At 30.8% G+C, this 19,147-nt stretch overlaps 2 protein-coding genes across 9 annotated transcripts; one reads left to right on the top strand and one right to left on the bottom strand.

Moving 5' to 3' along the window:
• Window positions 1–6,767: 6,767 nt before the first annotated feature.
• On the top strand, window positions 6,768–12,679 carry LOC103492225 (sodium/hydrogen exchanger 2). The gene is made up of 15 exons (XM_008452513.3): window positions 6,768–7,366; window positions 7,660–7,985; window positions 8,123–8,241; window positions 8,695–8,792; window positions 9,110–9,169; window positions 9,262–9,308; window positions 9,397–9,591; window positions 9,698–9,744; window positions 10,386–10,452; window positions 10,545–10,645; window positions 10,726–10,827; window positions 11,032–11,170; window positions 11,247–11,309; window positions 11,627–11,710; window positions 11,975–12,679. Exons 2-15 carry the CDS (start codon window positions 7,812–7,814, stop codon window positions 12,290–12,292), a joined length of 1,614 nt encoding a protein of 537 aa, XP_008450735.2. The 5' UTR covers window positions 6,768–7,366; window positions 7,660–7,811; the 3' UTR covers window positions 12,293–12,679.
• Window positions 12,680–14,966: 2,287 nt separating this feature from the next.
• Window positions 14,967–18,088, bottom strand: LOC103492226 (superoxide dismutase [Cu-Zn]). 8 transcript variants are annotated; one of them, XM_008452514.3, is made up of 8 exons: window positions 17,937–18,088; window positions 17,147–17,234; window positions 16,966–17,067; window positions 16,741–16,836; window positions 16,462–16,493; window positions 16,301–16,376; window positions 15,306–15,359; window positions 14,967–15,188 (listed from the first exon to the last, which is right to left on the bottom strand). In XM_008452514.3, the coding sequence occupies exons 2-8, from the start codon at window positions 17,220–17,222 to the stop codon at window positions 15,166–15,168; spliced, it is 459 nt and encodes a 152-aa protein (XP_008450736.1). In that variant the 5' UTR covers window positions 17,223–17,234; window positions 17,937–18,088; the 3' UTR covers window positions 14,967–15,165. The 8 variants fall into 8 exon arrangements, with proteins under 8 accessions (XP_008450736.1, XP_008450737.1, XP_050937248.1 ...); XM_008452515.3 differs by having other exon boundaries at window positions 17,147–17,227; window positions 17,937–18,059; XM_051081291.1 differs by having other exon boundaries at window positions 17,147–17,242; window positions 17,947–18,059.
• Window positions 18,089–19,147: the final 1,059 nt, after the last annotated feature.

Here is a 19,147-nt window from a genome sequence, read left to right as displayed (position 1 = left end):
AACATGAAATATATCATAAAGTATATATATATTCTAGAAATGAATTTTTGGAAATTGAAGCTTAGAGCTTATCCTCATGTGGCCTTTGGACATATATATGTCTTTTTTCTTGTTTTTTTCTTCTTCTTTTTTGAGATAAATAATATCAATAGCCAATTACAAAGGGACACAAAAAGATATATGGAATCTTCAAAGAAAAAAAACAAAAAGTACAGAGTGTGTGTGATGGAAAAAGAATAGAATACCATTTTTTTTTAGGGTATAATGATCGGACTACCTTAGTCTAAAATATAATAATACTTTGTGTTTGAGGTGTAAATTATTTTTGTTTAAACATAAAATAGTAAACATTGCAACATAATAAGAAGGACGGGAGAAAGCTAGTGAGTACTCTAATAAATAGTAAACGTTGTAGTAAAAAGAATTTTGAAATAGTATTTAACGATTATATACTCTATCGTAGGTTACAAATAGTTATACACGTCATTGATTAATTCTAGTTGATGACTCAAACGGTCTCAAGAATCAAATAATAGAAATTGACTCAAAACCTAAGGATAAAAAAGGTATAATATTCTGAAATTCGAGAACGCAAAACGAAAACTAAAACACTAATATTTCGCGGAGATTATTATGAAAGATTAAGAACATGTTTTGAAGTAGATTTGGAAACGTACGTAATATAAAAAATGATGTTGACCATTTTAATATAATTTTAATAAAATCAACTTCTTTTTTAACGTTGGAATTTTCCTTTAAATCGATCGATTTTGAACATGAACAAGGTTATTTCCAATTGTCTTAAATCAGTTCGAATCATGGTCTTTTGCTGATTTATCGTCAAAATAAATTTTAGTTCATGAAGTGATGGAAAGCCATCAAACAATGCCAAGTTGGGTGAAGATTATGTGGCCACATACACATTTACTTTATATATGCTTACAAATAATATCTACTCAATTCAACTGCCTATAGCTAACTAAGTATATATGATAATGACATATAGTCTTAGAAGAGGTAGGCTTTGTCATGTGAACCCTAACTCTTCTTTCACAAATCATTTTAAGAGAAGTGCTTTTGGGAAGATTTAGGTTTTAAATATATCTTTGAAAAGACTGCTTTTGAATAGTTGGTTTTAAGCCAAAGTGCTTTAATTACAATTATTAAGGAGTGATTTCGGATCGAAGTGTATGATAGACGTTGTTAAAGGAAAATTAGGGTTTATGAATCATTAGTATTTTTCATTTATGAATTTTCCTTTAGTGATTTTTTTGAGTTTTATATATATTTCTAGGTAAAACATCACTATATACTCTGAATTGTTATGGTTTATTCAATACTATAGAAATTTAACAGAATGAGAACGATAAGGAACGTCAAAGTCTTGCATGATACAAACCGGAATTGACAATTTATGACTAAAATGAAATGTAAAAAAAAAAAAAGGATGAACAACAATAGTAAGTATGCTCAACGACCTCGACTTGCCAAGCCTTATCGAAACGCTAGGGCTAAGCTCATACTTTATTCATTTTGGAACTTTAAAACGAATCGTCCATACATCTATTATTATTTCTTATTAGATCGTCTTAGAAATGAATTTCTAGGTTAAATACGAAATTAAAAGTTGAGAAAACTATTAAAACATTTCCAAAGTGTTTAGAAATCGAGTAAACGTAAAATTTAAACATAATAATAGATATGTTGTTGAAAACTAGTTAAAATCGAGATATTTTTCGAGTTTTATGAACTAAAGTTAAGATATATATACATTCATTTAATATCTATCAAAATTAAGCATTTCTATCATGGGGCCATCTCTCTTTCTATGTTGTTCTTTTCTTTTATGAGAATGATAGTGACCATTTGCACTTACTGAATTATTACTATTATTTTTTTATTTTTTTTTACTTACACAAATGCAATTTTTAAAGCTTTGGAAATGTTTGATAAATAACTTAACAATTAATTTCCAAAATTAGAAAGCAAAGGAAGTTGATTAATGAAAATTAAAGCTTTCAAACACACTACATTTTCTATATTATCATTTATTAATTTTTATTTTAATTAAAATATTGAATAGCTCTTTTTTTTTTTTTATCTTCCTATTTATTCTTTTAAAGGTCAAAATTTTATATTTTTATTTTTAAATTTAAAATTTAAATTTTCATTTAATTCCCGAGTTTTAAATTGTTTCGTTGAATTTTGTTTTAATCGATTTGGTTCTTAAATTTTAAGATTTATATTTTTATATTAATCAACTTAGACTTTTTTTTTCTTCATTTTCTTTCGTTTTATTATAATTGAATATCTTTGGAAAATAAATTATTTGAACTAAAATAATAGAAATGAATGAGAAAATAGGAATATTAGGAAGAAAAAGTTGGTGGGATAGCAATATGAGATATTTTGTTTTCCCCCTTCAATTATTGAAGAAAACACAACCTTACATTACATAAATGTCATCATGATCTATTTATCAATCATTAAGAGCCACTACTTGGGAATAAATAATCAATAGATCAAAATACAAAATCAAATTCCTACGTAACTTTGACTTGATATATATATATATATATATAGATATTTACTTAACAATCGTTAAAAATTATCGTTCAATATGTTAATGTTTTTATCGATATTTTTAGGTTTTCATGAGTTAGATATCAATGATATGAAAGACAATTCGATATTTTATTGTATCATAGAAAAAACTATAAAACACATGACACAAAGATATTTTTGTCGATATTTGGTAGATGTATATCAAATATAAATATGAATAATATACATGCTAATTTGTTTAAAAGTCATGAAATATTTATGCTTATGATTGTTTTTGGGTTAAAATGTTATTCGGTTCCTAAATTTTGTAGTTTGTTCCATTTTAGTCCCTAGCTAATCTTTTGAAAGTGTTTGTAATTTGGTCTTCGAACCTTTTGACAAAAGCTTACTTTGGTTCATGTCATTAGAATTACATCTAGCATATAAGTTGAGAAAGTGAAATAGAATGACAATGTGTCGAAACGTTGACTATCAAAATCTTGAAATCAAAATGACCTTTTGAGTTTTTCGATAAAACATAAATTTACCATCTAACCCCTAAATTATTATGAGTGATTATCTTACAGTCTAGTCATTCAAATATAAAAGTCACCTCATCTTAGAGAGTTAACGGAATCTTAATAACAGAAACCAAAATAAACTCTTTTTAAAAGTTCAGAGACCAAAACAGATGATTTTAAAAGTTCATGAATCAAAATAAAACACAAGATAGAAAATTTAGAGACCAAAATAAGATTTAACCTTGTTTTCATGATTGTTTTTATTCTATTAGAGAGATATTCACATTAATATTTATTTATCATAAAATAACATATATTTTATTGTTGAAAAATAGCAAAGGTTTTCTAAAAATTTAAAAAAATTAACAAACTATTTACCCGACAAAATTTATTAACACTCGATTTTTCTATAAAGTATAAATATGTTGTCAAATGCTCTATTTTTTACAATTTCTTAAATAGACAAATATATTAATTCAAAATAAATTTGAAATTTTAATTAAAAAAAAAAAGCTAATTAAATAGTCATACAGTAGGTAAATTTAAGACATTTCTCGACAAAAAAAAAATCCTACTAAACAAACACAAATGTTCCAAGTATATCAATAAGTGGTGTTTAACAAATGTTCTCAGTATACCAAGTCTATCAATGTTGATCGATATCTATATAAGTATTATAATATGAAATTTCTTGCTATATTTTATAGGTATTTTCGTCCATTTTGCAATTATTTGAAAATATCGATAAAAAAACAAAAACAAAATTAGTTTATAGAAAAAGGTGAAAAAGAAAAAGCACTTTGAAACTAAGGTCCGTGATTCCCCAACAAAATCAAAAATAAGTTTTGATGATACATCATTCATGTGATTCTCATCTATCTCTTTCTTTCTTCTTTCTTTTTTACTTTTCCTAATAATAATAATACCCATTAATTTCTTGCCAAGTGGACTCCATTTTCACCAAAAAAAGAAAGAAAAAAAAAAAAAGAAGAAGAAGAAAAACTTTTAATTTTGTTTTCTCCCCTAAATTGTTTTTACACAAATCCAATTTTGATGCTATTTGATTGAAACATTTTTAAATCATTTGTTTAGATCTTCATTCTTCAATTTAATATAAAATTTATACTCTCCCCTACCTAATCCGGTAATAATAATGATACTTACTTCTTGTCATCATCTCAATCTATGATTAGATCGAAATGTATGTAATTCGAACGTAGTTTTTTTTTTTTTTTCTGTCCTGTTTTGTAAGTATACATTTTTAGTATTAAATTTTCATTCATGGATCGATGTTTATCGACTTGACATTGTTATAGATGAGTAATTGATGCAAAATATAACCAATATAAATATGGTAAAATGGAACGGTTTTTGTTTTTTTTTTTTTATTATTATACAATGTGTATTTACTAATTTAAATTTCTTTTTATGATTTTTTATTTTAACATTACTTTTTCTAAAAAGTAAAGAAATTTAATGGTTCGGTCTTTGTCCTTTCAAAAATATTCACTAACATTGACATTTTATCGATATTTAGAACAATGGTTTTGTTGATATTTATCCTTCATTTTGATTTCAAAAAGTTGAAAATGACTTAAAAACCTACGACTTAGAAATCTAATAAATGATTTTAATTATTTTCGAAACAAGAAATTTTTTAGATGAATATATTTAAAATTTAATGTTTAGATGGTGAGTGAGAAGGACAAAATGTATTGAGAATTTACTAATATAAGCTTTTATCTACTAAATATGTTAATCGAAAAATTAGAAAATGATGAGATCAATTATGTAATTTATTTTGAATTCCTATGAAATTCTGCAAAATCCAACCATTTTCACCAAGAAAGTTTTTAAGTAAAAATATGACGTGAAATCATTTTGGATTTTAAAACCATTATCTTCCCTGCAATAACAAACAACCGAATTCATTTGAATTCCATTACGAATTGAAATTTCTCAATTTCAAACATAGAATTAAGGTTACACCTAATTTCATACTCACGAAAAGAAACTAAAAATAATACTTAAAGAAGAAAAAAAACAAAACTATTTTTTATCGAACGCCTTTCCAATTTGCACTTATCTTATCAGAAACACCCAAAATTTTTCTCTCGTAAAACTGAGGTTTGACCTTAAATATCTTCCGAAATATTTCATGAAAATTCATACCATATAGAATTACAAAAACTATTTAAATAACAATGGAAAAGGGAAAACTACATTGAAAATTCAAAGGAAAAAGAAAATTAATATTATAAATTATAAACCACAAAAGAATGAGTTATGATGAATTTGACAAGTAATAAGTTTAATAATCAAACTATAAGACATAGTGATGATTTTGACAACCTTTACTAAAATAAACAAAAATGAAAGAATTTTTCCTTATTTTTTATTTTTATATTTTATATATATATATATATATATATATATATTTGTGGGGAAAAATATAAATAATGAGATGGTTTTCGCTACGGTACGACGGGACCTACAATAACAAACGTGGGGAAGCAAAAAAGAAAGTACGACTGACTCTCTTGTTGGGACCCTTTTACATGTGATGTGATCACATTAATATGTAATGTATTCATTCAATCTAATCTACTTTATATATATTTTTCGATAAATTATGAAACACATCTCCGAAGTGCGTTGAAAGTTGCGATTATACTCTCGAACATTTATTTGTAACATCGTGGCTTTCAGATTTATATATAAATATATATATATATATAAGTGTATAATTGTAACTTTCTCATTCTTTAAGTTGGAGGTTCGATCTTTCACCCCACAATTGTTGTACTAAAAAGTATGCAGTAAGTTTGAGAATTCGATTTTTGTTATTTTGAGGTTGATTTCTTTGATTGACTTAATTTTTCTCATTTGAAAGTTAAAGATGTGATTGCGACTACTGCTAGTTTTCGAGAGTGATTTTTACAAATTGTTTTATATTTTTATGTTAAATTGTAAATTTAACCCTAAATTTTTAGAATTATATTTATTTGGTGTCTAAATTATTTAGTGTACAATTATTTTGTTTTTAACTTGAGTTGTGAAATTTTTATCTTTTAATTCATTTATATATTAGATAAAAATTTATAATTAATGTTATATTAGAGATATATGACTAAATTTGTAGTTTTAAAAGTTAAGAAATCAAATAAATCGTATAGTTAAATCTATAAGTAACATTTTTTTAGATCTATGACATGTGCGGTAGGAATATTTTAGATCGGATTAAAAAAAATTGTGTTAATAAGTCGTAGATTACGTTTAAAAGGAATCCTAATACTTTTTAAAATTCTATTAGAAAATCTTTAAAAACAAATTTATAATTTAACAAAATTTTATTTCAGTCGAAAGATTTATTCTCAAAATCACAAACTCAATAAATCTAGTATTATTAGATGTAATCGATAACATTTGAAAGGAATATTACATACAAAAATTAGTAGAATAACACGAGGAATTAAACATCCGATTTATAGAATAAAGATCATATTTCTACGTCGATACGATTGAACAAAAACTAACTCAAATTTGATAGATTAGATATCATAATCAAACGTTATACATGAGATGGTTGCAATATGATGTTGAATAGATATAAATACGAAAAAAATTGTATTATTCTACCATGAATGACGGTGTCCAATAATTTGTTTGAAATGTTGGATGGTATGATGAAGGGTGAAGATTGGAGATGTGTATTGTGTGTAGTTCATGTGAGATGTAGTATAAAAGAACTCATATGAGCCGTTTATGTCCCCTATCTCTCTCTCTTCCACTCTGTTCCTCCGCACCATACGCCTCTCTCTGCTTTCTCTCTCTAAAAATCTGTTTTTTGTTTCTGGTTTTTCTTTCTAATTCTTCTCATTTTCTCTAATCTTTCTAGAATTTTCATACCCAAAAGTTCTTTTTTTTTTTCTTCTTTTTTATCTCTCTCTCCGTTGATTTGATTTGAACATCAGTTGATTTTGGGCCACAATTTCACTTATTTCTCCGTGTTTATGTTTTCATGATTCATTTCCAATTCGTTAGTTTCTAATCTTTCCGTGTCCTTTGGGTTGAAGCTCTCGGGCTCTTGATTCTCTTCGAGACGCTTCGTCTTGATTGAATATAGGGGCTGGAAGCTTCCTGATTTCAAGAAATTCCAACTTGGGATTGGTTTTTTTTTTTTTTTTTTTTAATTTTCTGATGCTCTTTTGAATTTTGCCCATTGGGTTTCGTGGTCCTTTGAATTGAGGAAGATTCCTGAGCTTTGTTTGGTGAATGTTGTGTCGATTACAACTTTGTAGGTGAGTATTTGATTGTGATTTCTTTCTATCCATTTCAATGCATGAGAGTTTTTGTGTGTTCTTATTGGATTTCTTGTTGCTCAGAGAACAGAGCAAAGAGGAATAATAAAGGAAATTTGGTTGAATCGTTGAATTTTATGCAGTGGCAAGGATATCTGGTTTCTTAATTAGTTAATTTATATTTGGGGTTGCGTGATTTATCTTGGTTTAATAATTCATTGAATGTTTCAGTAGGATTTAATGTTCTTTTGATCCAATCTAAACAGTTTATTTTAAATGGTGTTGGAATGCAGGATTTCATTGTTTATGAGGATGAATAGTTGTTGAGATGGACAGTTCGGAGACCTAGATTCTGTATATTCTGTTGTATAAAGGAAGTGGGAATATTTTGGTTTTGGATTCTTTTTGTGGGACATACGATTCTTTCATCGAAGTGGCTGATAAAATGACTCCCATTTTGAGTTATGTTGTGTCTAAATGGCAAGCGTTGTCCACTTCTGATCATGCTTCTGTTGTTTCCATTAACTTGTTTGTGGCACTTCTCTGTGCTTGTATTGTCATTGGTCATCTTCTTGAGGAGACCCGGTGGATGAATGAGTCCATCACTGCACTCTTCATTGTGAGTTTGTTATTCTCATCTTATCTCTTTTGATCATAAAAAATCAAAAAGGAAAAAAAGGATAAATAGAAGATTAACTTTGCTATCATGGATCTTGATGGTGTTAGTTAAATTACCGTTTTACCTTTTTGTTTCAGGGTTTGTTTACTGGAGTTATCATTCTACTAGTTAGTGGTGGGAAAAGTTCGCATCTATTGCTCTTTAGTGAAGATACGTTCTTCATTTATCTTCTGCCACCTATTATATTCAACGCCGGGTAAAGTTTCTGGATCATCTGATTCGTGATGCCTGGAACAAATTTATACTAGTTATGGTCCTTCTATAAATCATAAGCAATGGGTGACTTTTTTTTCTTCATGCATAATTGTTGACCATGACCACAAGTACATTTGTTCTGTACTTGTTGCTGTATGCTGGTTTATTTAGAAAGAATTCAGATTGTAGAATTGAACTTGTCGTCATTTGTGCTGTGCATGGTAACCTAAAATTCCGATCCAGTATGTTGTCCTAGAAGTTTAAGTGAACATCTTCCATTGAGGTTGATTTAGATTTTAGCCAATTTTTATTGTTTTTCTTTTCTAATAGCCCTCTTTTGTAAAAAAAGCTCATCTAGCAACGGCGTTCTGGATAAAGGCTACTTTTAGTCTAGCATATCATACTACTCTGTCCCTGTGCTGTTGTCTTGGCTGATCTCCTCCTTCTGCATCAGGTTTCAGGTGAAAAAGAAGCAGTTCTTCGTTAACTTTATGACCATTATGATGTTTGGCGCAATTGGTACATTAGTCTCTTGTTTAATCATCTCGTTAGGTATATCTTCAGACTATACTTCTGTTTCTTATCTTATATTCTTCCATATTATGAATACTTAATTTTGGTAGTGACAGTTGAACAATGATGAGAAAATCTTTCTCATACTGTTCATTCATTGTCAATAATTTTCTGTAGTTAATTATCAATTATTTTTTGCTTGAGGCTGATGCTTAATACTACTCTGGAACCTTACAATTTCTCCGAAGTCTTGATGGTCTAAAATTTCCTTTTAAAAGAAAAGTTAAACAAAAGCAACCAGAAAATCTTCTTTTTCTGCTAATCGGTGCCTTATACAATTGTGGTGCCTGATACAGGAGCTTTTCAGTTCTTTAAGAAAATGGATGTTGGATCTCTAGATATTGCTGATATTTTAGGTACATCCTTATTTCTTACGTATCTCCTTTTCTGTCGTCTCTGTAGTTGATCTTTTCTCTTTTAACACTTATGCCTTAATATTCAACTGCAGCAATTGGAGCTATATTTGCCGCAACAGATTCTGTATGCACGTTGCAGGTGTGAGATGTAGCAATGATATACTTTGTTCATTTGTATTGAAGTCTAGCTGGGCATCTAAAGGAACTTTATACATTTGATGGTGCAGATATTAAACCAGGATGAAACCCCTCTACTTTACAGTCTAGTATTTGGGGAGGGTGTAGTGAATGACGCCACATCTGTGGTGCTTTTCAATGCAATTCAGAGCTTAGATCTCAGTAAAGTTGATGCAACAGTTGCTTTAAATTTTATTGGGAGCTTCTTTTATTTATTTTCAACAAGCACTTTACTCGGAGTATTTGTGAGTCCTCTCCCTCTTCATCAATCTCTCTCTACCGTTTTGTGTGGATGCAAGTAAACTGTTTGTTGTAATATTAACAACAAATCACATACATGTACGCTTACAGGTTGGCTTGCTGAGTGCATATGTAATCAAAAAGTTATATTTTGGCAGGTATATATCTTTTCGAACTAAGGTTTTTTAAATTATTCTTCATTTAGACTCTTTTTGACCATTCTTAATGCATGATTGGGTGACCAACAAGTAACAGGTGGCAGTGCAATAATTATTTGCGCTTTCATAATTCCTAATAATTGAAGATCCATTTTGTTATCAATAGTTTCAAGAATATTGACGATTAATGGTGTTTCTATGATTTTAATCTGTTATTGATGGTTGATTATGTACGATGACTCTCATAGATCTGAAAAGATACACCCTGGGAGTGGAAATGGCATGGGAGTTGTAGTAGTAGTTAACCTATGCTGGCAAAAGATATCCAGTTATGAAACCAAAGAATATTCATTGAAACCCTTCATCTAGTAGTGGCATGCATGCGGATAAGTCTTATACTGATTAAACATTACATTGGACATTGTTTCTGTAAACTCTTTCTATTATTATACCCAAATAAGAAAAAGAAAGAAACCCAAGCAACAATTTAGTATGCGGATTTCCCCTTATCTGTAATGATACAGCTTTCCGTTTCTTTTTGCTGCCACCCATGTGTTTGGGAAGTATTATTGTTTCTCGTTTCACAAGGAGTTTGATGGAATGAAGCAACTTTCATTGTTTAATGTACTGATAAAATTCAGGCACTCGACAGATCGTGAGGTCGCTCTTATGATACTCATGGCATATCTTTCTTATATGCTGGCTGAAGTAAGTATTTGGTATTACTAGATCGAACTCTACTTGCTTATATATACATTGTCAATAACCATCTTTGCTTTTACTTGGTGGATATTTTGCAGTTATTAGATTTGAGTGGCATTCTCACGGTGTTCTTTTGTGGAATTGTAATGTCACATTATACCTGGCATAATGTGACTGAGAGCTCAAGAGTTACCACCAAGTATGAAATTCTTCCAAACTTATGTAATTCTCTCAAAGTGATGCTTGTTAACTAAAGCATCTTTTTATCTGCTATAACAGGCATGCTTTTGCCACATTATCCTTCATTTCTGAGACATTTATCTTCGTCTATGTCGGCATGGATGCATTGGACATTGAAAAGTGGAGCTTTGTTAGTGATAGGTATGGCAAGTTTTCTTTTTCCTTACTTCAATCACGTGCAAAGTAGAGTATTCGAACTCTAGCCTCTTAGTCAAGGGAATAGCCTTAACAAATTGAGCTATGATCAGGTGGACGTATAACTTATAAGTTAGTCAACTGAATGCATCACATATTAACTATGCTTTGCTTGCTTTTCATTCACCGTCTTCTTATTTGATATTGCAGTCCGGGGACATCAGTTGCTGTGAGCGCAATATTACTAGGCCTTGTTATGGTTGGAAGAGCTGCTTTTGTTTTTCCATTGTCATTTATATCAAACTTAGCTAAAAAATCATCTGGCGAGAAAATTACCTTCCGGGAACAAGTATGCATGCTTTGACCTTGGTTTTACTTGGCGATTTTGTTCCTGCTTTTAAACCATCAACTTCTTGCTACTGTAGGTTATCATTTGGTGGGCTGGTCTCATGAGAGGGGCTGTCTCTATTGCTTTAGCTTATCATCAGGTAGTTTGTGGGCAACAATAAACTCTTGTGTTGCATTGTTCCAATTTATTGTTATGAAGATGTAATTCTGTGGTATGGATATCTGCATATTCTTGTACCATGGATGTTTGAGTTCCGAAAAGTCGAAAGAGCGAAAAAGCAGTTCTTGAAATTTTCTATCTGATTTCAAAATTTTTAATTTGTCTTCTTTTTTCTCAACTTTACAGTACTTTTTGATCCAGCTCGTATATCATTGTTTACTTAAAAGTACTTTTATGAAAAACCATTATTACTAAATCCATTGCTGGTGATTATTCTATGTTTCTTTGTAAATACAGTTCACTAGAGCTGGGCACACTCAACTTCGAGGGAATGCAATGATGATCACCAGTACCATCACTGTTGTCCTCTTGAGCACGATGGTAAGCAAGTGATTCAGGAGGTTTTGTGTTCAAATTTCTCAAATGTTATTTCTTCTACATATTTCAAGCCACAAGTGTTAGGATGATATTATATCAATTTTCCTTCACCTATTAACCCGAGTTTTTGGGTCAATCATTCTTTCTTTTTTCCTTTTTTCTTTTGTGTTTTGTATGATCGTTGAGCCCGAAGAATCTGTGTGTCGTTTTTCATGTTATATAGCTTTGTTCATGATTTTTCTTGTATATGGCGATGATTGTCAACAGGTGTTTGGATTATTGACCAAGCCTCTTATTAACTGTTTGATACCTCAACCAAAACACACCACCAGCATGCTATCGGACCCTGGGACTCCAAAGTCATTCTCGGTTCCACTACTCGGAAGTGCACAGGATTCAGAGCTGGATCTTGACAGTCCCCATGTTCCTCGTCCAAGCAGTATACGTGCACTCCTTGCGACTCCTACACACACCGTTCATCGCTACTGGCGAAAGTTCGACGATTCTTTCATGCGTCCAATGTTTGGGGGTCGGGGTTTTGTTCCCTTTGTTCCAGGATCACCGACCGAGAGGGGTCGGCACTGAGAACAAACCCCCCCGCTTAGGATGCTTCAAACAATGTAAGATATGTAAATCAAGATGGATAAATTACTTAGTCATGTCAAGTTTTCGAGCAGCGGACAAGGGCAGGCGTTGTGTATCGCATGTTTGCCAGGAATGGCGTGGAGCAGAGCTGTCGGAATTTGTTGATTCTCTCTTGCCTGTTTGCTGCCCTCTTATTTTTGGTACAAATCGTTATGGTTTGTTTTTTGTATTTGGTTGTGAGTTTTTATTTTGGTAATATGACAATGATAGTATAGTGCGAAGGACAATATGGAAATGGGTTAAATTTTTGTATTCTCATTCTTTTCTAAAAGAGAAAAATGTGTGAAGTTGGTTATTATAGGGTTGTCCCTTGTAGCCTTCTTATGACCTTGGTGCCTTTTTCTTTTATTTCATTTTTCTTTCTCACGGAAGCAAACTTTTCATTAACATAACAAGACAATGATCTAAGAGATAAATATTAGAATGCAAAGACACAAAGTGAACACATCGGGATGTTTCTTTAGCTTATCTACTAGATTATCATTCACAACATCTTTATCATATTTCATGCCTTTACCATCATATTCTACATCTCGATTGGATTGATACCTTTGTTATAAGATAGTCTACACCTTTAACATTTCGATTGGGTCAATACCTTTATTATAAGATAGTTTTTTCTTTCTGTTTTTGTTTTTAGGATTTATTCACCTGTAATATGTATAGATTTCAAAAACAGTTTTGGGAAATTGGAAATATATATAATTGAAGTGTCGGAATGGAGGGAAATTCAAATTTGTTTTTCAGATTTAATGATTCAGATTATGTTTTTAAAATCTATTGGTGGATTTCGTGGTCAGACAAATTTAAAATTATATTACATGAAGTTAAAAAATCAACCGAAATACACTGTTCCATGTTCTTAAATTGTCAAAAAAAGAAGAAAGAAAAGGAATAAATTCCAATTATCTGAGGTGCTTTGTAGTTTTCTTGGTTAGAATTATAAGAAAACTAACCTCCTTCATGACTTGAAATATCTGAAGTATTTGGCAAAAAAATTAAGAACAGAAAAATAAAATTCTATTTCAGTTTTGGATATTTAAATTTGTTATTAGAGCTGGTGAATTAAGAATTAAATATACTTTTTTAATGAAATATAATATTTATGAATCGATAATTATTGTAAAAAAAAATACTTGTGAGATATCTTTAAATTTTGTGATATACAAAAAAAAATTTAATAATTAAGAAGTTTAACTTCGTTTTTTTATCCAAAATTATATACTTTTTAATCCCTTTTAGAAGTTCAAAGGCATTTTAAACTTTTAAAAATTGAGAGATATTTAATATATTTTAACCTTATTTTGGATCGAATTAGATTAAATCCCTTATTTTTAAATTTTTGAATTTAGAATGCTTACCAAAAAATGTCATAGGATCTCCAACTCATTCACTATCACTATCAAACCTAAAACTCCAATGGTTTATAGTCTAACGGAGCTTTTCGAACATATTCTCAAGGGTTTTTCATTGGAGTATCTTAAACGGATTTTATAATGAGTTAAAATATTAAAAAAAAAAAAAAACTTCTATAACCACCTTTTTATAAACTAAATGTACATTTGAATTAGTGAAAAATGTTTCTTCGCTACCTTTACATGAGTAGGAAGTGTTTTAATCAAGGGAATTGGGCAAGCTAGTCCCCAATGCTTCGATCAAGTCTTAGAAGTGTGTTACTGTTTTGATCAAGGGAACAAGGTAGTATACCTCCAAGAAATTCCCCTCAAATATCACAACCAAAACCAAGAAAACAAATAAATCTGTATTTGCTTACTTGATGTGTGAAAATCTATTTGATGGTTAAACCAAACATAACAAAACTTTTCATTCGATTTTAATTAAAATGACGTGAAAAGTTGTAGTTTGGATCGAGTAGCAACCATCAAGAGCTAGGAAAAGTAATTAATTAGGATTGAGTAGCCAGCAGCATCGAAAGAATACCCATTATCCAAATTAGAAAACCCCAGCCAAAATATTCCTCTCATATCTATCTAGTTGAAAAGGCCATTAAAATTCCTTCTAATCTACGTTATTCTTCCTTCTTAAACCTTCTGTGCTAGTCTTCATGTTTTCAACCATTTGACCTTTGTTGATAACATTTTTCTATCACTTTTCTCCTTTAATATATTCCTTCAATTCCTATCAAATAAAACCAAACAAATCCCCCCTATTGGTGGACCTTCCAAAAAAGAAGGAATATGGAATATGGTTCTGCGCGGTCGGAATACGTACATTGGTCATCCAATTCAAGCTTTCCTTGACAGATGGTCTAACTTTCGTTCAAAATGAATGTCTAAACTTTAGTGACTAGAAGAAAGATTATACAGAGGATCAAAAGGCAGAGTAGATTTATCTTGTGTATTTTAAATGAAGTCCTTGTCAAATAAGGGTCTCTCCTAGCAACCACTGATAGAAACTGTTTACTTGTACCATATACTAAAAGGAATTGGAAATAAAATCAAAGAGAAACTAGCTTCTCACACAGCTAACTCTCATAGGGTCAACTAGTAGGTTTCCACTCTGAATGATTTTTCCTTTCGTGTAACCTGTGAGGCTTCTAGTTTAGATTATGTGTATGTGTGTGTGTGATTTGAAAAGAAAAAAAGAAACCGAATTTCCAGAAATATAATAATAAAACAGCAGACAAGTATGGATAAGTAAAAGATCTAATCGTCACAAAAAAAGTAAAAGAAAAAGAAAAAGTACAGTGCTGTGTTTTTATTCATTCACGCGAGTTTAGGAATATTCTTGGAAGCACTAGATAGCATTTGGGTTCAATGCTTCAATAGAAACGGCAACGAAGGCAACAAATCTTAACCTTGCAGACCAATAATGCCTGGAAATAAAAAGACAACAAATGCGATCAAGAAATATGGACAACGGCAGATAACTTTGAAAGGGAATTGTTGAATGGAAGAAAAAGTAATATTTCTTAGGAATTGAATTTGCATACCACAGGCTACTCTAGCACCAGCATTTCCTGTACTTAAGCTGAGTTCATGTCCACCTATATGTCAAAAATGACCACTGATGAGAATATGCATAAAAAGGTACAATCTCAGAATGCTTTAGGGCACTTTTAGCAAAAATACAATAATAAAATGTGTTTAATATTAAGAATAATTAATACTTTGCATTCTTAAAAACACATTTGGGTGCACCTGAATCAATCGACCACTCTACAAAAGCTTTCTCACAAAGCTCTTCTGGATGACATAACTTTTTTTCTGAAGCTACATAGTATTACTTCGAACTTGAAAATTTTGAGTGAAGAATACTTAAACTTAAACTTCCTATTACCTATCATATTAGCTTGAGATTTTAGACTCCAGTGATAGTTGAACATGGTTGTCAGTCCTAAATCTGATCCCTACCATGGTATTTCCCCCCTTTTAAAAATTGATAATTGCTTTTTCAAATTTCCAAACCCAACAACTGAAGAGTGAATATATATGAAAAATCTAATATTCACAAACTATCACCTCAACCTTATGCCAAATATTAGAAAGCATGGAACACCCAATATCTCCACAAAGGGAATACAACCTCAAGAAAGCATCTAAATGCAGTATTCTTATCTTAAAGTTGGTTCTGATATCCTATGTACTATCTATCAATAATCGTCAACCAACCAATCATCTTGTATGTTATGTGTGTTCTGATTGCCCCATTTAATCATTTTAACTCTGTTACATAATTACTCTAGCCATACTACCGTTCTACAAGCGTGTTCATAAGCACCATAGATGTAAAAAAAAAAAAAAAAAAAAAAGCAAAACAAGGGAGATTTTCACTACAAATTATTCCAAAAATAGACACTTCCCTGTTGTACAGCCTAGCTAATTGAGAGTTCTCTTTTGGGTTTGAATATGGTAGATATAGCCCAGAAATATACTATTTGTAAAAGCTCAAAGAACTATCAAGGTAGCAAATGGTTAGACAAATTACCCTTGCCAAGATCATCAGGGTCTCCATGAACCACAACCGCCCTTCCGATAATGGAGTCCTTTCCACAGAGAGAAATCTGCATATATGATCTAAAGCTCAGAAAAAGGAGTAAAACCCTTACTATTGGATGCCCTAACAAGATTAATTAAATAGGGGCAAACCTGGTTGTCAGTAATGGTGAAGTTAGCCGTGCCTGTACAAAATATTCAAAGTATTAGCATTTAACCACTAAATCAATAGAACAATGTTTGAATAAGGTATGAGATCCAGCATCAAATTGGGTAAATATAAAGGAAAAATCTAAAACAACACAAAATAGCATACTTTTATAAATATACCTTAAGCCATTATAATGTAAAAGATTCACTAAAAAGGAAATGGAACATAACACGCCAAGAATAAAACATATTCAACGAATTGTAAAAGAATGTGAAATATACCATCTTCACCAACGATAATGTTCCCTAAATCACCGGCATGGCGGTTCTCGTCCTCGGGAGCACCATGTTGCTTTCCAGCAGGGTTGAAATGTGGCCCTGTAAATATTTTGAGAAATTTTAATGTTAAGATAAATGAAAGGATCTATATTCAATTTTTTAACAAACATCAACGTTCCTTCAAAATAGAAAGGCCAAATGAAAGATCTTAGATGTCTAAAACGATACCAGTCGACATGCAGCCATTGGTTGTGTCACCTAAGGCGTGAACATGGAATCCATGAGGCCCGGGCTTGAGACCAGAAACATTGCCCGTAACAGTGGTTGGACCTGAAAACTCTTTGGACTAAGTACAAGACAGAAAAGAAATGAACATAAACCGTGTAGACGAAACCATTAACCAGATTACCATCTCCTTCTTGGGTAAAAAAGATAGTTCCACTCACACCCTCACTACTTCCAAGAACAGCCACAGCCTTTACCATCTTTCCTGTGATCTAACACACTTCAACATAATTAGAATAAAACTAACAAAAACATGAGATCAACAAATGAAAACAATGAATTAAGAATATGACACCATTAAATTACGATCTCCTTCACAACATCATTTTGGCAATTCATAACTTCAATTCATGTACAGAAATGACCAAAATAATTAGTCGAGCAATGTATTTTTACACAAGAAAAAAAAAAAAGAAAAAAGAAAAAAAAACCCTCTGTCATTGAGAGAAATGAAAGAATATACAAGGGAACACACAAGAAAACAAGCTCAACAAAAGAAATGAGTCTCATCTCACCCTAATTACAAAAAAGCATACCACTTCAAAGTAAAACGAAAAGACAAGACCGAGCTCAAAATTCTGCAAGGTGGGTATAAAATTAGACCGATTATTATGAGTACCCACAAGTTCAATACAATCTAAAATCAGTCAACGATATCGAATAATGAACAAAAACAACTAACACAGTCTTGATACGCATTGAACAGTACAAAACCCCACTAATAGAAGGCCGAATCACATCATCGGGAAGCATATAACCAATAATTTAAGCTGAATATATGTAAAATTTCGTACAAAATTTCGAGGAATACATCATTAGAAGGAACTAAAACAGCTAAACCCATATAAAATTAAAGAAAAACAATGGATGTGAAAGGCAAGAAACGATGGGAGAGAGAGAGAGAGAGAGCTGACCTCAGAACACCCCTTGGACAGAAGAAAGAGAAGGCAGGTGAGATTGAATGGGAACGAAGAGTCTAGAAATGAAGAAAGCTTAGGGATTTTGGAAATTTATATAGAGGACTCGTTGTGTTAATCCTTCAAATAGTGAATTAAATTTTGGTCGGTGTAGTTCGCTCCATTTTTCCGTTCTTTAGGGTACTTTCGTAATTTCAAAGAAGATCCATCGCACGTGAAGCACGTGGCCCCTCCATTTCCTTCTAATTTTTAAAAAAAAAATTGTAATTTGAGAAAAAGATATTATACATAAAATTAAAATGTGTATACACATCGAATATTTAAGTGTTAGAATAAACTTACTTATTTATAAAGTTGTGGTGAATTTATAAATGTTATTGACCTAAGTCCATTTTAATAGAGTTTTTTTTTTACATTGGATTTATCATTTAACCAAGTATGAGTAATATGTTTATTACATTTGTTTAACAAAATGTTCATTTATTTGATTTCTTTTATAGAATAATCCTATAATTAATCAAATAGTCGAATTATTTATCTTGTTAAATTGTTTTTGTTTTTGTTTTTTGTTTTTTTAATGTTTAATGTGTTCGGAGATTTACCTTATTTGTTATCTTTCAAATTAGATAATTTTTCGTCTAAGATTTTCTCTTAAAAATATTGTTTTTATATGGGGTTTTTAAAAAATATAATAAGCTGTCAAAATATTTATACTATATAAAACAATTTTGAAAATGGAAACATGTAAAATATTAAAATTACCTCAATCAACAAATGATAAATTGGTCACACACGCAATACATGATCGTGTGGATTTTGTTTACACGATATCGGGCATACTATGCTGCAAGATGTCTTGGGATGAAAGAATTTTTTCTTTAGTTATTGTATCTGGCCCCTAGTGGCATCGAGATAGCTCTGGGGAAGAATTATGCCTTTATTTTATTCAATTTCGAGCATGCATTATTCGAGATGCTTTGGGATGAAAAAATTATGCCTTTAGTTATTCGATCTTTAACCTTAATTGCACCGAGATGGTCTAGGATGAACGAACTATGTCTTTATTTTATTCAATCTTGGACATACATTGCCCCTAAATGTCCTGTGATGAAAGATTTTTGCCTTTACTTACGTGATCTCGAGCCTTAATTGCATCGAGATGGTTTGGGACTAATAAATCTAAAGAAAATATAAATCACAAGAACATA

This window comes from Cucumis melo, chromosome 2, assembly GCF_025177605.1.
Source record: "Cucumis melo cultivar AY chromosome 2, USDA_Cmelo_AY_1.0, whole genome shotgun sequence".
Taxonomy (NCBI): domain Eukaryota; kingdom Viridiplantae; phylum Streptophyta; class Magnoliopsida; order Cucurbitales; family Cucurbitaceae; genus Cucumis; species Cucumis melo.
The sequence above is the reverse complement of the archived record's forward strand: the minus strand, read 5'-3'. Positions and strand labels throughout refer to the sequence as shown.

Bases quoted from the DNA above. Each gene is read 5' to 3' on its own strand.
- LOC103492225 (XM_008452513.3), top strand. From the start codon at position 7,812: ATGACTCCCATTTTGAGTTATGTTGTGTCTAAATGGCAAGCGTTGTCC. The intron at 9,170-9,261 runs GTACATCCTTAT...ATTCAACTGCAG, and splicing joins AGATATTGCTGATATTTTAG to CAATTGGAGCTATATTTGCC. The intron at 11,711-11,974 runs GTAAGCAAGTGA...GATTGTCAACAG, and splicing joins TTGTCCTCTTGAGCACGATG to GTGTTTGGATTATTGACCAA.
- LOC103492226 (XM_051081289.1), bottom strand. From the start codon at position 17,222: ATGGTAAAGGCTGTGGCTGTTCTTGGAAGTAGTGAGGGTGTGAGTGGA. The intron at 16,837-16,965 runs GTATCGTTTTAG...AAATATTTACAG, and splicing joins CAATGGCTGCATGTCGACTG to GGCCACATTTCAACCCTGCT. The intron at 16,494-16,740 runs GTATATTTCACA...TATTTTGTACAG, and splicing joins CATTATCGTTGGTGAAGATG to GCACGGCTAACTTCACCATT.